General features: G+C 51.8%; 1 protein-coding gene across 1 annotated transcript; it reads right to left on the bottom strand.

Moving 5' to 3' along the window:
• Nucleotides 1-711: 711 nt before the first annotated feature.
• emc2 (ER membrane protein complex subunit 2) lies at nucleotides 712-17177 on the bottom strand. The gene is made up of 11 exons (XM_084707107.1): nucleotides 17067-17177; nucleotides 16114-16227; nucleotides 13953-14017; nucleotides 13025-13110; nucleotides 11405-11462; nucleotides 6782-6867; nucleotides 6439-6498; nucleotides 4496-4577; nucleotides 4164-4274; nucleotides 2838-2942; nucleotides 712-1413 (listed from the first exon to the last, which is right to left on the bottom strand). The coding sequence occupies exons 1-11, from the start codon at nucleotides 17104-17106 to the stop codon at nucleotides 1327-1329; spliced, it is 894 nt and encodes a 297-aa protein (XP_084563233.1). The 5' UTR covers nucleotides 17107-17177; the 3' UTR covers nucleotides 712-1326.
• Nucleotides 17178-17616: the final 439 nt, after the last annotated feature.

Genomic DNA, 17616 nt, shown 5'->3' with positions numbered 1-17616 from the left:
CCACCCGAAACGTCCTCCAACAAACGGTTTCACACACAAGGGAAAGTCTTTCCCGTAGAATGACACTTCGATGGCAGCCTTATTGTATATCTGTGGTGAGTGTGCGTCTCCCCCTCCCTCCCCCCCCTCCCCGTTCTCCTGCCCCAGCCAGGGGCGTCCCTCCCCAGCGCTCCTCTGAAGAGGCTATAAACTCAGCGCTCAGCTTTTCCATCAGCCCTCCGGGGCAAAATTATGACACAATTGCTGCGACTTAATAAACAAAGTGATGGGAGTAACAGGCGGGAGGGCCCGTGGAGAGGCCAGAGAGGACCGCTCATTTGGACCGGCGCTGGTCCAGACTGGAGCAGAGCGAGAGTGAGAGAGCGAGAGAGAGCGAGAGAGAGCGAGCGAGAGAGAGCGAGCGAGAGAGAGCGAGAGAGAGCGAGAGAGAGATGGTGCTGGAGGAGACCAGACAGGTTCGCACGGGACACACCTTTTCTGCTCCTCCGCTGCAAAAAGTGCGTGTGTGTGTGTGTGTGGCTCCCTTTGAGTACGCGCACGTGTGCACTCTGATCCTTTGTTGTAAAAACACTCCGGGACTCAATGGGATTACGACGCTGTCGGTTAACAGGAGACAGAAAGACCGGGAGTGAAGGAGAGAGAGGGGAAAAGTGCATTTGCCCTCAGCTCTACACAGGCTCATCACACGGAAAGAATCGGACGGGAAGCCTCTTCAACAAGTCAACCCTTTATTAAGACATCTTGATGTACAGACAGGGAAAAAAAGAGACGTTTTCATTCTGATCAACTGGTTTCATGTAGAGACACGGGGAGACCTTGGAGGACACAGACAGCCATGTAGGCAGACAGACAGGCGGGCAGGCAGGCAGACAGACAGGCCACTCGACCTTCTCTCCACAGCGTAGGCAGGCAGACATGTTAACATCCTGTTAACCTGGTCTCTTTAACGGCAGGAAGTCGGGTCGCTCTCATTCGACACCCAGCCTGTCCTCCCAGTCCAACTCAGATCCTGCACCCTCATCATCATCATTATCTCCATGTAGGGGCTCTGACTTTCAGCTCGAACATGCTTCACACCCGAGAAAGACCTGGAATTGATCGCAGCTCTCTCTCTCTCTCACATACACACACGCACACACACAGCTGACTATCAGCTAGGTTAAGATGAGTCCAGAGCTACTTAGATGGTCTATGAGGCCCAAGCCCGACTCCTCTTGAACAGAAAGGTGGTGGTGGAGGGGGGGGGGGGGGGAGGGGTCCAACAGAGCTGCCGTTTCGCCATGCGATGGTTGGGGAGGAGAGTGTTGGTGGAAGAGGTGGGGCGGTCTAGGACATGGTGATCTGCATGGACTCCAGCATCTCCTCCACAGCTTTCACTGAACATCTGCTCTCCTTGGTGCCACGACCAGCCAGCTGCAACACACGGGGAAGAGGTATGGCGAGAAGAGAGAGAGGGGGGAGAGAGAGAGAGAGAGAGAGAGAGAGAGAGAGAGGGGGAAGAGAGAGAGAGAGAGAGAGAGAGAGAGAGAGAGGAGAGAGAGAGAGAGAGAGAGAGAGAGAGAGAGAGAGAGAGAGAGAGAGAGAGAGAGAGAGAGAGAGAGAGAGGAAAAGAAAGAGAGAGAGAGAGAGAGGAGAGAGACAGTGACAGGAAAGAGACAATGTTATCGCATTCCACCATCAAGTTTCCTCTCCAGAGCCAGAGACGCAGTGATAACCTCGCCTTTCGTCTCAAGCTCTGCAACAACGTGTGAAAGGTCTCTGGGAAGGGGAAAGTGCATAGAACAACACCTCCTTAAGTACTGAGGGAGCCGGTCTCTCTTTAGGGAGCTCTCTATCTCTCTCTCTCGCTCGCTTTCTCTTTAGGGAGCCGGCCTCTCCCTCTCAGCAAGGAGCCGGTCTCAGCAGGAAGCTAGTATCTCTCTCAGCAGGTAGCCGGTATGTCTTTTAGCATCAGCAGAGACAGAGTTTCTCTCAGCAGGGACCTGTCTCTCTTTCAGCGGGGAGCTGGTCTCTCTCTCAGCAGGGAGCTAGTCTCTCTTTCAGCGGGGAGCTGGTCTCTCTCTCAGCAGGGAGCTAGTCTCTCTCTCAGCAGGGAGCCGGTCTCTCTCTCAGCAGGGAGCCGGTCTCTCTCTCAGCAGGGAGCTGGTCTCTCTCTCAGCAGGGAGCCGGTCTCTCTCTCAGCAGGGAGCTGGTCTCTCTCTCAGCAGGGAGCCGGTCTCTCTCTCAGCAGGCCTGCAGACTAAGCTGGTACATGTTTAACTGGCGCCATCTAAAATACAGACGTATATCGCCCGTATGGCAGGAAAATACTCGTATTAAACTGACATTTACACTGGAGGTGCCATGGCAACAGTATAAACCAGTTCAGTCCATCTGAGACTTGCTTCACTTTTTCCCCTTCTTCCTTTACCGCCCTTCCTCTCTTTCAACACATCCCCCCTTCTTCTTCTTCTTCTCCACCTCTTCTACCCCTCTCCTCCTCCAGTAGTGCATCCCCAGCGACCAAGAGCAGTGGTGGGGGTAGAGTGACTACTGTCAGAGTCTGTCCTGTCAGGGGAGGGCTAGCTGGCAGACAGGAGGGGGGTGGGGGGGCCTGGCTGGTAGACAGGAGGGGGGTGGGGGGGGCCTGGCTGGTAGACAGGAGGGGGGTGGGGGGGCCTGGCTAGAAGACAAGCAGCAGGAAGGGGGGAGGGGGGGGTGCATCACCGGAGCTACTTAGAGGAATGAGACGGCCAGTAAATAACCAGAGCCCAACAAATCAGTCCTGACACCCCCCCCAAACACACCCCACTCCCAAACACACACACGCCCTCCCACCCTCCCTCGCACCGACTCACCTGATAGGCTCGGTTGATTTGATTGGCGGCCCAGGCGGCGTACTTGACGTTGTCCTTCTTCACCTTGGCGCTGACTTTGGGGCTGGCAGCGATGTGGCTGGCCGACTGGAGCGGGCGGGAGGGGGGGTGGAGGGGGGGGATGGAGGGGGGCAGGGGGAAAGAGAGGTGTCGTCACGTTGAAAAGTTGGCGAAGCCGCGCGCTGCACTGTGTGAGCGTAATTGAGATGAATGTGCGGTGGACTCCACCGGGCCCGGTCATTAGGGCCGGATGAAACGCCCGGGGCCCCGCGACACGCGGGGCGGCGGCGTTACTTGGGAGGAAAAAATGACTCTCTTTAACGTCCTGTACGTAAAAGCTCTTCCTCCACCGGCGCAGCCTGCCGTGTCACTTAACGCCCCCTCCCCCCCCCCTCCCCCCCACCTCTCCCTCACGGCAAAACCGTGGTGACAGAACCCTGCCTCAGCTTGTGTACGCGCCCAAACCCTGCCCCCCCTCCCCCCCCCCCCCCCCCCGCCCTCACAACCCACTAAGCCCTCTCCAAGTCTCTCCGTCGTTCTGTACAACGGAAGCAAAAGGTATGACAGATACATGCACTTTGAAGAAGAAGAAAAAAAAAAACGACTTTCCACCATTCCCCACCACTTCCCACCATTGGGATGGAACCTTTCAACACCACAGGTGTCTGACTTGGTCTGGGTCTACAGACGAAACCATCTTGGTTACGGGTTAAACCCGCCCAGCACACACAGACACACACCTTTACTCGACACAGTGTCCCCCCTCCCACCGCACCCGCCCCCGCCAACACAAACAGACCTTACTCTATCCTACCCCCCCGCCCCCCCCCCCCGCCCCCCCCCGCCACCCCCTGTTGGCTGTGTTTGTGTTCCTATGTCAGACTCTCTCATGATGCACTGGTGCTAATGGACCACTTCCTCTCTAAATAAATATGGAGATGAAAGCAGCGTTCGGCGGAGGACAGGATCACATTGTTGGACGAACTCCCTGGTCACGACACACACCCCACAGAGCACCCCCCGGGTCTCTCGCTCCCCTTTGCTTCCTCTTGATTCCCCCCCCCCCCTCTCTCTCCCCCCTCCCACTCTCTCTCTCTCTCCCCCCCCCCTCGCTCCCTCCCCCCCCCCCCCCCCCCCCCCTCCCCCCTCCCTCCCTCCCCCTCTCACCCTCTCTGGCTTCACATCTCTCCATCCCAACTACTTTATTTATTTAGGCCATGAATGAGAAGGGGTCTAAGAGCAGGCCTAATGTTACTAAAACAGCCCCTCCCTGTCACGCACGCACACGCACACACGCGCACCACTCACCATGTAGAGGCCGAACAGGGCCCTCATGTTTCTGTTGTTGAGTTTGAGGGCCTGGGCAAAGTACTTCCTGGCTAGCTCCAGGTTCTCCATCCCGCCCTGGGTGTACTTCACCTGAGGGAGAAGAGACGGAGCGCTCGTGGTCAAACACGCGCAGCTCATTAGCCCCTCCCCCCACACCACCCACACACGCACCGAACACTGACACACGAATGCGGCACACGTGGCCCAGGCACAAACACACCACACGGACAAACGTACAAACAACCCTGTACGCACACGCGCGCGCACCGCACAAACACACCGTCTGCTATCGAGCCCTCGCGGCAGGTTACCTCAGCGTACTGCTCACAGTACAGGTGGTTGTGAGGGTTGCTCATCATCAGCTCCTCCAGACAGAAGGCGGCTTTCCCATAGCTGGGGGGGGGGAGACAAAGCGGAGACCCGGTTATGACCTAGTCTACACACACACACACACACAGCTCTCAGATCTGCAGCTCTCAGATAGGAGATGGACAGGGGAGGAGGGGGGGGACGAGGAGGCTTCCTAGTACTGCTGAAGCCTGGGAAACTCAGATGACATCATTAGAGTCCAGACTGCCGAGCTGGTCAGAAGCGCTTCGCACACCCCGCTTCCTGTGTCAGATGGGCCTTGCTCCTGGACAGGAAGTGATGTGTGTGTCTGGGCGGCTGCTGCTGCGTCACCCTGCTGCGGCTACAACCCCTAATGGAGGCTGTGGTGGTGGGCTAGGAGGGGGGGGGGGGGGGCAATTTCACTGGCAGCGGCAGAAGGGGAAAACACAGCTCTGACGCAGACGGGCTATTTAGGCGGGAAGAGAGGGGTCCGAATGCCGACATGCACGCTAGTGGGAACCCATCAGACTATCAGAGTTGGTTAGAGCAACTAGAGGTGAGAGAGAGAGAGAGAGAGAGAGAGAGAGAGAGAGAGAGAGAGAGAGAGAGAGAGAGCGAGAGAGAGAGAGAGAGAGAGAGCGCGCACGTGAGAGAGAGACAGAGATAGAGAGAGCGAGAGCAAATAGTGTAGGGGTATTTGGAAGTTTGGGGGCTGTTTACAATTACCACTTCCTCCCAATAAAGGCTTTCAGATGTGCTGCTGTTGTGGTGGTGGTGCCCCAACCTGCATCACAGAGGTCGGCCTCAGTCTGTCTGTCTGCTAGGGGGCCTGTCTATAACAGCCTGCCTGCTTACCTCATAACTACCTGTCTGTCAGCTAGGGGGCCTGTCTGTAACAGCCAGCCCGCTTACCTCATACCTACTTGTCTGTCTGTCTGCTAGGGGGCCTGTCTATAACAGCCTGCCCGCTTACCTCATACCTACCTGTCTGTCTGTCTGCCCATCTGGTGGGTATATTTATAGCCATTTCCCTGAAGGCCTGTCCCTACACAGTTCCTCTCCTCGACCATCCCCCTCCCCCCACCCTCCACTCCTCTCCTGTTTATTCTAGCCAACACCTTCCCCTGGGAATCTCTCCCTCACCCTCTCCCTTTCTCCATGGAAAAGAGAGGCGATAATGCCGTGCTGGCCCGGAAGAGAGGGGGGGGGGGGGGGGGGGAGGGAAGGAGAGCTTGCGACCCAAAATAAAGAAAGAAGAGAGAAAGGAGATTGACACGGCTGTAGATAAGGGTCTGGTGGGAGTGAATGGTGGGATGTTCGAGTGCCGGGCTAAGCTGGGAGATAATCCTCTCACCCACGGCTTCCTCTGGACACTAGAGCAATAAAGCCTCTTCACACAAAAAACACCGGCTATCCAATAAGTAGCCCCCCCCCCCCCCTGCCGATGGACATTCCTGCCTGGACTGCGCTCCCACCACGGCGACCGTGGAGACGGGGTGCTCTCACACACACACACACACATGTGCACAAGCGCACACACACCAGCCAAACAATTAAGGAGGGATGAAGAAAAGAAAAAAAGTGACACAAACAAAATGATTCTTCTTACAATGCTCTTGTCTGGCCCTCAGGTTGCTCTGACAACCGATATAATGTGGGGGTGGGGGAGTTCAGAAGTGGGGGTGAGAGGAGGGGGTGATTAGATAGGCTTTGGAAAGGCCCCCTGGTTGGGCTAGGCTAGGCCACATGACAGACCTCTCATTGGGCAAGGCCAGGCTGGATGACTGAGCCCGGTTTGGGCAAGGCCAGGCTGGATGGCCGAGCCCGGTTTGGGCAAGGCCAGGCGATGCGACAGACCCCTTGCTGAGAAGCTGAGAGCGGTCTACAGGTAGGAGGTGCTGCGCGTTGGGAAAAAGTGCCTTACTCGTGTTCGTTGATGTAGAGCTCCGACAGCTCGTGCCACGCCTCCTGGTCGCCCACAAACCTGCAGAAGAAACACAGACAAGCTCAGGTCTTCCTGCCGGGGGCTGGCCCCAGGCCACGGGACCGCCCAGGGGAGAGGACCTCGGTGACAAGCTTCGGGGACGGGTGTTGGGAAACGTTTTCACACCGGGACCATGGGAGCAGACTGACAATGCTGGGGGGGGGGGGGGGGGGGGGCAGACAGGTTGTGCCCGACCAGCAAAGGCAAACTCCTTTTTAATTAAAAAGCTCCGGGAGGTGTGTGTGTGTGAGGAGGGCTAATCCCCTGGTGAAACAGCACTCACTGCTCCAGATACTGGTTGAGCTCCCTGATGGCCTCGGAGCTCCGCCCCTGGGCCTTGAGGATGGAGATCTTACGCTTCCTGGCGGCCTGGAAGGAGAAATGACAAAGACAAGGCATCAGTCTTGCTCTCGGCGGGTTTCACTTCCACCCGGGTGCGGGGGGGGGGGGTTTGGATGTGTGTGTGCGTGTGTGTGTGTGAGTATGTGTGGAATGTGGGCCCTTGTGCCTTCGAGTCAAGGAAAACCTCTCCACTCCTGGGCTCACGGGGCGAACAACAAAAGGTTGCAAATACTTCCTTGAAAGCTGACAGTATCGGGTATCAAATTCATACATTAAATATTTTCATTGTCAAAGGAATAAACGTTTCCACAACTGGGTTTAATGGATGAAAAAAAAAAAAAAAACATGAGCAAAGAGACAAATTAGGCTGTCAAGACAGACCTGATACGCACACACACAGTCCCCCCCCCACCCCCCACCCGGAGCAGCAAGTCGTCCTGAACCGGCCTGACTCAGCACTTTTCGACCAGCCGGAGCAGCACCTTGAGGGGCCCTGTGAGACCCCACATCAGCGTGTGGCTGTTAAGGATGGCGCTGTGGGCGGCTGCAGGTCGAACGGGGAAGCTCATCTGTGCTAGGGGGAGGGGCTTGGGCGGGGCCAACCCATCCATCATGAGTCAGCGCTGCCAGAGAGCAGGGAGCTTAGCAGCAGATAGAGGGGTGACTCATCCTCGTCTAAGTGGGGGGGGGGGGGGGGGGAAATGGAGCGCTACCCTGAAACCCAACGCCTGCGAGTGTGTCTACGGTATGTGGGCTACACACACACACACACACACACGTGTATATATACAGGGGGGTTTCAAAAGCCCGCCTGACATCAGCTTCAAATTGCTCTGGTTGGGTTTGAGGGCGCATTGACCTTATGGTGGATTAGATACTCATCCATCTGAATCAGAGAGTCTTACATCGCTCCCAACACTTTTCCAGGTGCCGGCTCCTCCACGGGATGAGAGACTGCCAGAAAGTGTGTGTGTGTGTGTGTGTGTGTGTGTCTGTGGTTGGAGGGCAGAGATCTCTCCCCGAGGAGTGGGTAGTGAAGTACACATGTGACACTCGTCACCAGAATTCACTACATCAGTCCCACTGAGATCAGAGCCGTCACACACGCGCGCGCACACAAAAAGCCGCCCAACAGCTACTCAAATCAGAAAAACCTACCCCCTTAATGACGGGGATGTATCAGGAGCAGTGCGAGACTGGCAAACAATCTAGACAACTCAGGGTTTTACAGCCGTGTACAGTCGCTCTGGATAAGAGCGTCTGCTAAATGACTGCATGTAAATGTAAAACCCACAGGTGTGGACGGCAGGGGAAACGCAGCCGTAAGGTCGGGGAAACGCAGCCGTAAGGTCGTCTTCACACAGACGTCACAAGCAACACATTCGTCAAACCTGTTATGATGAGCCTATCGTGGTGTGTGGGAGGAGGAGGGGGGAGGGGTCTCCGACAACCACACCCCTTGGCCCCCACCACTCTTGCTCACGGACAGACACTGACACAGAGGCCCCACCAGATACTCCCCCCCCCCCCCCAGCCCCCCAGCCCCACAAGCCATAAAACACAGGTCTGCTGTGAGGATCACACCGTCTTACACGGAGCATATTCTGAGGCTTCACGCTCGGAGAGAGGCAGGAATTTATACTCACTTCTCACTAAATTGCTAACATGTGGATTCATTCCTGGTCCAATAGCTCACCTCGCCAGCAGAACACTACAGTAACTTTGGACTGGATCTTGCACTTGTGCCCTCCCTCCTCTCGGATCTTTTTTTTTGTTGTTTTTTTTCTGATAAAGAACATATGGGAGTTGGTAGCCCAGAGAGTCACACGGCACTTTATAAAAGCAGGAACAGTTCCAAACCGCGCACTGTCTCTCTCTCTCTCTCTTTCTCTCTCTCTCTCTCTCTCTCTCTCTTTCTCTCTCGCTCGCTCTCTCTCTCGCTCGCTCTCTCTCTCGCTCTCTCTCTCGCTCTCTCTCTCGCTCATCTCCAATCTCTTTCCAATCTCTTTCAACATGACATTCAGTGATTTCGACCAAACCTTGACTGTAACCTAATCCTAACCTGGGCTAGCTTCATCTCACCTCACCTCACCCCAGCCTCTACATTCTCTTTGTTCTACAAACCCATTATGGGAATTTAATGAGTGGTTGAGATGAAATAAGAGGTTTGGGACGTCAACATCTCCTAGATAAGACATCTCTGCGGCTTAAAAGTGAAATAAACAATTCATTAAGTCAACGCCATACCCCAAAAACTGTGAGCACTACGCCGTCCAAAAGTTCTCAAATCAAAGAACAGGATGTTGACAAAGGATTTTTTTTTTAAAGGAGCGATTACACAGGCACAGAATCATTTTGCCAGATCATTGCTGTAGGTACTGGAACATATATATGGAAGGGGCTAACAGAAGGAGCATTTTTTCGACACCACCATGGCAGAGAAACCTGAAGCAAATCTTGTTGATTCAACAATTTCGGTTAATGGGTACCGTGTCCACGGCGCAGCCTGCCATTACAGCAACAGCTCAGTTTCCCCATCTCCGCTCCCTCCGGCACCGAGGCCAGGCTGAGGTTGCCAGTCTTCTGCCATTCCTCCGGCCGCTCCCGCCCACGTGTTACAGGGCACGCAGAGTCGGCTGTGCCGGGAAGACAAGAGATATCGCCCATCCGCAGACAGGTGACCCAAGATGATGTCACCGCCCCGGGGGCCTCCACCCTCCCGCCGCACCCTCGGCAGTCAAGAGGGATGGTGGGAAAGGGCCGCGCTGGACGACTCCAGGGGACAGAGGAGCACGCTTCTTCCGTTCCCACCCCCCAGATTTTGATTGGCAGGTCTGTGGTCTCAGTGGAAGACCGGCCAGTCAGGAAGTGGAACCGATCCCATCCCTGGACCCGGACGTGCCTGGGTGGTGCTCCTATTGGCTGCTGAGAAACACCCAGCAGGGGTCTATTCCCATGGAGAGAGAGGGAGGGAGTCTCGAGAAGGTTGTAGGAGTGAGGGGGTTAAGCAGTTTTGGGAAGGAAAGATGTCCCATAGTTCCGTTCAGCCAAACCATCCCATAAACACTCCGGTGCTGATGTATCTGCGGAGCTGCTGGCACTGGTATATACTTCACTAACTACCTAACTGGCCCTGAACTCCTCCACATCTGTCCTCAGTGAAAGAGTCTCTCTATAGTGGCCAGCTTTCAACGGTAACAGTATTGGGGGGTCTAACTCATGAAGGCTAACAGAGCAGACCAACCCTAGTCCAGTCCACCAGACAGAGAAACGTAAACAAGAAGAGAACGCAGAACTGGGGGGGAGGGAGGGAGTGGTGTAATGGTGGTGGTCAGGAGCTTCAACTATGGAAGAAAAGTAGTCCATCTCTACCAACAGTGTGGCTACAGTTTAGGTTCTGGGATTTATAACTCATTTGTCAGGCAGCTGATAAGGAGAAGCACCAAAACCATACAAGATGATTACGAGGTCATCTGATTCGTACATGCAATGGTAAATCCTCACATTTGACCCACGCAACCTTGTTTGACACTTCAAATCCTGGGAGCTGCAGTTTTCTTGGTCTAGCGATAGACATTTAAGCCTCGGGAGGGAGGGATTCCACCCCGAAGGCAACAGCTGTTACCCTCCGGAGGGGCAAGATAAAGATGAGGGGCCTGTTCTCCTTCCAGCCCCTGGGTAAAGGGGGGGGACTGAATCAGAGGAAGGTGTAGTTTATTGACTTTGTCAGCCGAGCCTCCCATTTGTTAGAAACAGACAGTCGTTGAGGTGCCGAATCCTCACATGGCGTCCAAAGAACAAATGTCTGGTTGGTCTCTCGCACTTCGCCAGCCAAGAGAACGTGTTTAATACATCTAAGCAAGTCCATGTGTCCCAGCAGGAAGCCTGCTGAGCATCTTCAGAAGGAGAACTCGCCAAAACAAACAAGGTCATGGTTTCTTTTGAAAACCCTTTAACACATTTATTTTCTTGCGTGGCCACATGTCCTTATGGAAACAATTAGAAGCAGGTAGGATCTGGTTTGGGTTGGTGCTGTGGGCTTGGCAGATTCCCGGAATGACAAAGACTTGCTAGTCATTCCACAGAAACCTGATAGAAAGAAGATTGCATGGAATGCAAGATATCTATTGTTTACGAAGGGGGAAATCAAAGAGGGTTCGCCGTCTGAGGCCCCCTGATCTTACAACACACATGGCTCCTCTACGCTCTTGTGAAAGAACCAACCTTTATTTTCTGCTCAAGCTTCAACTAACATCTGACTAAAACTGAGGCTATGACACAGTCACCAGGGATGTGGACCCAGGACACAGTCACCAGGGATGTGAGCCCAGGACAGTCACCAAGGATGTGAACCCAGGACACAGTCACCAGGGATGTGAACCCAGGACACAGACACCAGGGATGTGAACCCAGGACACAGTCACCATGGATGTGAACCCAGGACAGTCACCAGGGATGTGTACCCAGGACACAGTCACCAGGGATGTGAACCCAGGACACAGTCACCATCGATGTGAACCCAGGACACAGTCACCAGGGATGTGAACCCAGGACTCCTCCTTACCGTGTTGGTGGGGTCATCTTGAAGGATAGCATCATAGTGCTTGCTGGCCTCTTCGTACCTACAAAACACACGAAAAGAAGGAAACACATCAGTAGGTTTAACGACGCACAGCCTAGCAAGTCCAGCCAGAGAACGAGATTGTATCAAATCAAATACAGCTCAGGGCCAATCAGGACTCTGTTTACAGCCCATTCAGTCACTTTGGTAACGGTACACGTGTTACATAACCCCTTGCAATCCTCCTGCCATTCAGACTGGGCAACTCTCTCATCCATGAGCACTATATTGGCCTATATCCAACAACGCTATGTATGTGAGGTCTGAGAAAAAGAAGCTATGAGCTGTAAATATCAAATCATACGATTCGGAATCCGGCAAGAGACAGAGCGGTGGGGAGGCGTGTGCACTCCACTTGTCATGTCCAATCACAATTCGGGGATGATTCCCAAATTCCAATTTTTTTTTAGTATTCTTTTTTTTTTTTTTTTTTTTTTTTACCAGGGCCAATCTGTGAAGGCGAAGGCTTTAGCAGCTAGAGCAGGGGCTGGGTGATCAAAACCTGCCTCGCTGCGCCCACAGACGGCCTGCAACAGAAGCAGAGCTGGTTCCTATTATCCCAGGGAGGCTCCGCTTCCAGGGCCCCGCCCGCCCTCACGCCCACCTCGTCTGTCTGCCCCGCAGCGGCATGCTGGCACATCTCACGGGGCATCGGGCGGCTGCTCGCCACACACTTTGATTCGCTTTATTTCACTTAGGGCTCAATGCGATGTGTGCGCGCGTGTTTGCTTCGAATCGCTGTCATTCCTGTGTTTTCCAATTCAGGCCCTGCGAGTGTGTTTATTCAATGTGACAAAGTAGTAGCAATCGCTCTCAATTATCACCTCAGCCCTGACACAGCAACACCACCACCCCCCCCCCCCACACACACACACACACACCCAACACAAACACACCCCCAACACACACACAACCCACCACCCGTCTGGCCAGGAGTAGGAGGTCAGATAGAACAGATAGAATTACCCCTACCTAGGCTGGGCTGTGAGTAATACCCCTGTTTATCTTCCTCTCTCACGCTCTCTGTCTCTCTTTTTTAGGAATTGCAGAGTTGAAAATAAAACAGTGGCGAGCAGGGAAGGAGGCTGGTGCTGTGGCGACATGTCAATATTTACAGGCCCTTCTCTCTCCAATAGTCAGCTCACGCAAAACCAAAACACAACAAGACGGGGGAGGGAGGGAGAGAGGGAGAGAGAGAGAGAGAGAGAAGGAGAGAGAGAGAAGGGGGGGGGGGGATGGAGAAAGAGAAACAGGAGCATAGAGGGACCCCCAGAATAACAGAGGGCATCAGACCACTTCCTCCTGGGGATTCCCTCACTGAGGGAAGAGGGCCACAGGACTATCCAACCATCCACCATGCTTCTTTTTTAACCAGGGGAACAGAGTGTTCCAGTAGAAATCCATCGCGGCCGCCGCCGCCGCCGCCACACACACACACACACACACAATAGTGGGCTGCCACTTAGGATCTGCTTACACTCCCTAGTTCTGAGACGTGCACACATAAAAACCCACCCACCCACCCACGCAAACACACACACACGTTACTGTAAGGGTGCTTACTTCTCCAGAGCTTCCAGCCGCATGCCTGTTAGCCGCTTGACTCTGTGGCTGCCTGGAAACTGCCTCTTCAGCTCCTGCAGGCAGGTCTGCAGGGAAGTGGGCAAAGAGGACTGGTTAGGCAGCTGCTGCTGGCTGAGGTTACACACACACTCTCCAACACCCTGATGCACACACACACACACACACACACACTCACGTTAAGAGTACAGACAGAAACACTCAATACACCGTGATGAACAAACAAACTCACGTTGGAAAATATACACACAGAGGAAAGTTTAGCTGTCCCTGTAGTGACAATTCAGTCCGATTCAAAATCCTTCTTTCCCTAAACTGAACCTTAACCATCCTTAACTCCAAACCCCAGTGCTTAATGTAATTCTAACTCTAACCCCTTTCCCTAGAAATAGTACCCACAAGGTAAATCTTTGGTTATTTTCCTATGCTTGTGGGGTCCATCCCCACAAGGGTAGTTAAACGAGCCCCCATTTACGCACACAAACCATCACCCCTTGCTTTCTCAGACACCTGTTTCTCATGTACCATTTGACTCAATACCATCGAACGAGGGAGAAGCACTGTTGTTTTTTCCCTTCCAACAAACCGGGGGTCTGGCAGATGACTCATCGGGGATAAGCCCAACACTGTAAATGAGGGCTTTGCCTCATGAACACCAGCTATGTGCTTCTGGAGTCCTTCTTTTTTAACACTACCATATCCCACAGCTCAGCAAATTGTTTTTCCAAAGTACAGACAGGATCATACTTTGTTGGACAAAAGTTTTTTTTTGCTTCTTTTTTCTTTTCTTTTCTTTTTTTTTATGTCACATTTGGAAGTTGGAGTTATTGGGGTGGCTCTCTCGTGTGAGTGATAGGCTGGAGGGCACTGGGTGTGGGAGGAGGCTTCAGTTCTGACAGTAGGAACTCACCCAGGCCAAGTCATCCCGACTGCAGTCCAGCGCGGCTATCATCACCTGCTCATAGATTACCCAAACTGGGCACAGGAAACAGGAAAGGAAAGAGGGAAGAAGGGAGGGGAGGAAGGGATGGAGGGAAGGATGAGACAGGGAGAGAAGGGTTTAAATTTGAGTTTAATTCGCCCTCCAGTTAAATGTCAAGTGTAACATCTAAGAGATGATGAATAGACGCGTCGATGGCTTGTTGTGTTGCAGGTCCTGTCTACAACGCCGCACCTCGCTTCTTCCAACGCAAACCGGAGCCTGGCAGCGGACGAATGACGTCTTGACAGCTTAAGCTATTCGTAACACATGTTATATCAATAGCCCAATTCACTTTCCACTTGTCTAACTCGCTGTGGCTGTGCATGCGGAACCACCAGGAACAAAACTCGTGATCCATGCAACATGTCCATTAGCGGACGAGAGGGCTGCAAACAGTGAGAAGGAAAATCTGAAATCAGGCCGTTCCCTCGGTCTACATCCCGTCCCCTGCCCTGTCCCGGCGGGGTGCTCCGGCAGGGCTGAGCCACAGGGTGACGCGTTCCTCATAAAGTCAATCATCTCCCCTAACTCATTTCACCCGGGGCAGTTTGCAATAAAGATGAAATGCTTATTCAATCACTCAACTGTTACAGTATCAGACACACTGACAAAACAGCTTTGGCTAATGGCTCCGATTAATTGAATTAATGCTAAACGTCAGAGCTGTCTTGTTTTGACAAGTGGCTCTGCCAAGCCGTGCTCTCCCTGTTAATTGAGAACAAACAATAAAAACCCGACATGACATGAAAACTGATATGCCAAGACAAACAAACGCCTCGAGTGTTTTCTGGAGTTTTTTTTTTAGTTGTTGTTGTATTTTATGATTCCCACTCTTGTTTTGATAATTGCCCTCTTGTTTCATAGCCAATTTAAAGAGCTGGTTTCAATAAAAGCAGGGCGTGTTAAGTGTTTACCCCACTCTTTAAAGGCTGCATGAATCATAATGACTGCTGGAGTCGCACAGGGCTGTTAAGCAGGAAGGCACAGTTCCTTTGATATGTTTATACAGAGCTGGTTGGGGTCTGTGGATTAGGCCTACTCAAGTGTAACAATCATATGGGATGTTGTTTTCTTCAACCACGTGAATCAAATCGTACGAGTTTAGCCCTTTTTACGAGCAATGTCACAGAGGGGGCGTCATAGATGCCCACAGATCAGTAAAACCATTTTGATACATCCTGCACTGGAGTGCGGTTCCACAGCAAGAATAAACACCGGCTCATTTGGAGTTGCCCTAGCCACCCCAGTCAAGCATTGCCGGTCTGTAGAAATGTCCCAAAGGAAAGGCTGACTGTCAGACAGAGAGAGAAACAAGCGTCAAACGCACCAGGGTCATATTCATTAAGAATCCCTCCCCCACTATTTTCACAGGTCAGACCTGAGCGCTCTGCTAGTCTGGGAACCCGTGCTCTGCTGAGAAATTCTAGTTTACGAGATTGTAGTGCTGAAGACAAAACCTCCACTAATAATACTATGCTGCCATCTCTCCAGATAGGCGCTCAAGCTGTATAAACACCATTGTTTGTTTGGGCCTGTGTAGAGGAACATTCAGATTCTCTGGTTCCACACCGCAGGGGAGAGATCTTTCAGAGAGGCCGGGTCTCCTCTTGGATCTCTTCATCTGCCACGGCGCCTGCCTGGCCAATCGTGACAAGCCTAAATCAATTGCGGGGCCTGGGCTTCAGACTACAACCTGTGTTAGCAATCATCCAACATTGCGACCACAAACCAAAGCAGTCTGTACACACATGATATAGTGCTGACTGTTTGGCATGTTTTCACCCTGTGTGAGGACGGTGTTCTGGCTTCAAGTTCACTGTGATCAAGTCAATGATGTTTTGGAAAATACTGGCAGAAACAAATATAATTATGTCAAGTTGTTAGGCTTGCCCTAAGTCTCTGCTGCAGTTTCATGGAAGCTCACCTTTTTCGGACTACATTTTTGCTCTTAATCTGTGGAACAGCTTCGTTCATAAATCACACCTTTTAGGTGTGTTCACATTGACTAGTGCTTCGACTTATGAAAATGGATGGCTTTACCTGCAAATAGTTCAAATGACGAGGCTGGATTTGATGTTTGTGTACTTACTGTCATCTCCCAGTTTTGACGAGTGCTCAGCGATTAGCTCTTCCCCAACATCCACAATCTGCTCGCTGTTCCTGTAATTCTCATCTCTCCATTTCCTCAGCTTGTCACGCATCTCTTTGGGCAGAATTAAACAATACACAGAAAAGCATATACGTAGTTACAGTTACCGACTAATGATTATCAGCTGTGGTCACTCACTGTGTGGGTGTTTGCTCTGCTACAAGGGCAGCTTTAGCGACCTGCGACTCTCTCAGCACATTAGACTTATGGGGAGTCCCAGTCACCCAGACGAATGAGACACTTGAGAAGGTGGTGACGGCAGGGACTACATCGTTTACTGGGCTATCGTGAAGCTGATAGCTACAAAGTTAGAAAGCCCAACATGAGCTATTGCTTTCTAAGTTATTTCTTAACTAATTACTGTTAGCTTATGACTATGATGACCGCCAATCTGACCAGCCCTTCATCGCTAACATCCGGTTAGAGTTACTACTAGTACAGGAGCAGCTAGCCTCTTGTGCGGGCTAACGTTAATGCTGAGCTAGGTAGCTAGCTAGCTAGCTAGCTTAGTCCCATCATGGCATGTTCATGACGCTTTCATACTGCAGTGATACCCGACACAAGAGCAACACCAATGTCACTTAGAAGTAGCGAAGGTGGGGGAAACACATTTTAAATATAGATGCATCAATACTTACGCCAGCTAGCTATCAATCCAAATCGTGCAATGACAGGTCTGCTAAGAGACACGATGATGCTGGCTTAACTGGTAACCCCTAGCTAGCTTGCTAGCTACTTAGCAAGACGGAGTGCAGCATAATTAGCTCGTCAATCGAACGAGGTCAAAGACAACTACACCACAACTAATTCTGACTATGGAAGAAGTTCACAAACCCTCATTTGTTGAATAACGCTGCTTTAGTGTGTGTCAAAGTGTGCATTTCTTTGTTTACCTTCCCAGGATACATCGTATAATTCTGACACGGACGCCATCTTTCTTTGACAGCAGAAAGCTAGCTATCTACGTCGTTGACCTGGTAACGCCGTGTAGGCGTGGCTTATCTGTACAAACTAATCCCTACGAGGATGACCCAACGAACTGCCCGCCCACCTCGACAACATTGACAAGTGATTTTACTTTTACAGTACAGTAAGAACCAACTCCCTCTCTCTGTCTATATATCTCTGTCTCTCTGCGTTTGTAGAACAATTCAGATTCTGAATGTAGTTATATGTAGTTGCATGTAATTACATTCAACTTGAAACTAACACGAAAACACGTTGGGCATTGGTGGCATGAGTTGTTTAATAACCTGCCTGTAAACATATAATACAAATATTTATTTTTAAATAATAATGATTTATGTTACATAATATTCAATATATGTATTCAATATATATATATATATATATATATATATATATATATATATATATATATATATATATATATACATATATATATATATCAAGTAGCGGTTTGCTTTTTAAGTCACACATGTG

The sequence above is a fragment of the Hypomesus nipponensis genome, chromosome 2 (assembly GCF_054491055.1).
Source record: "Hypomesus nipponensis isolate SF chromosome 2, ASM5449105v1, whole genome shotgun sequence".
NCBI classification, from domain to species: Eukaryota; Metazoa; Chordata; class Actinopteri; order Osmeriformes; family Osmeridae; genus Hypomesus; species Hypomesus nipponensis.
This window is presented reverse-complemented; position numbering and strand designations above follow the sequence as displayed.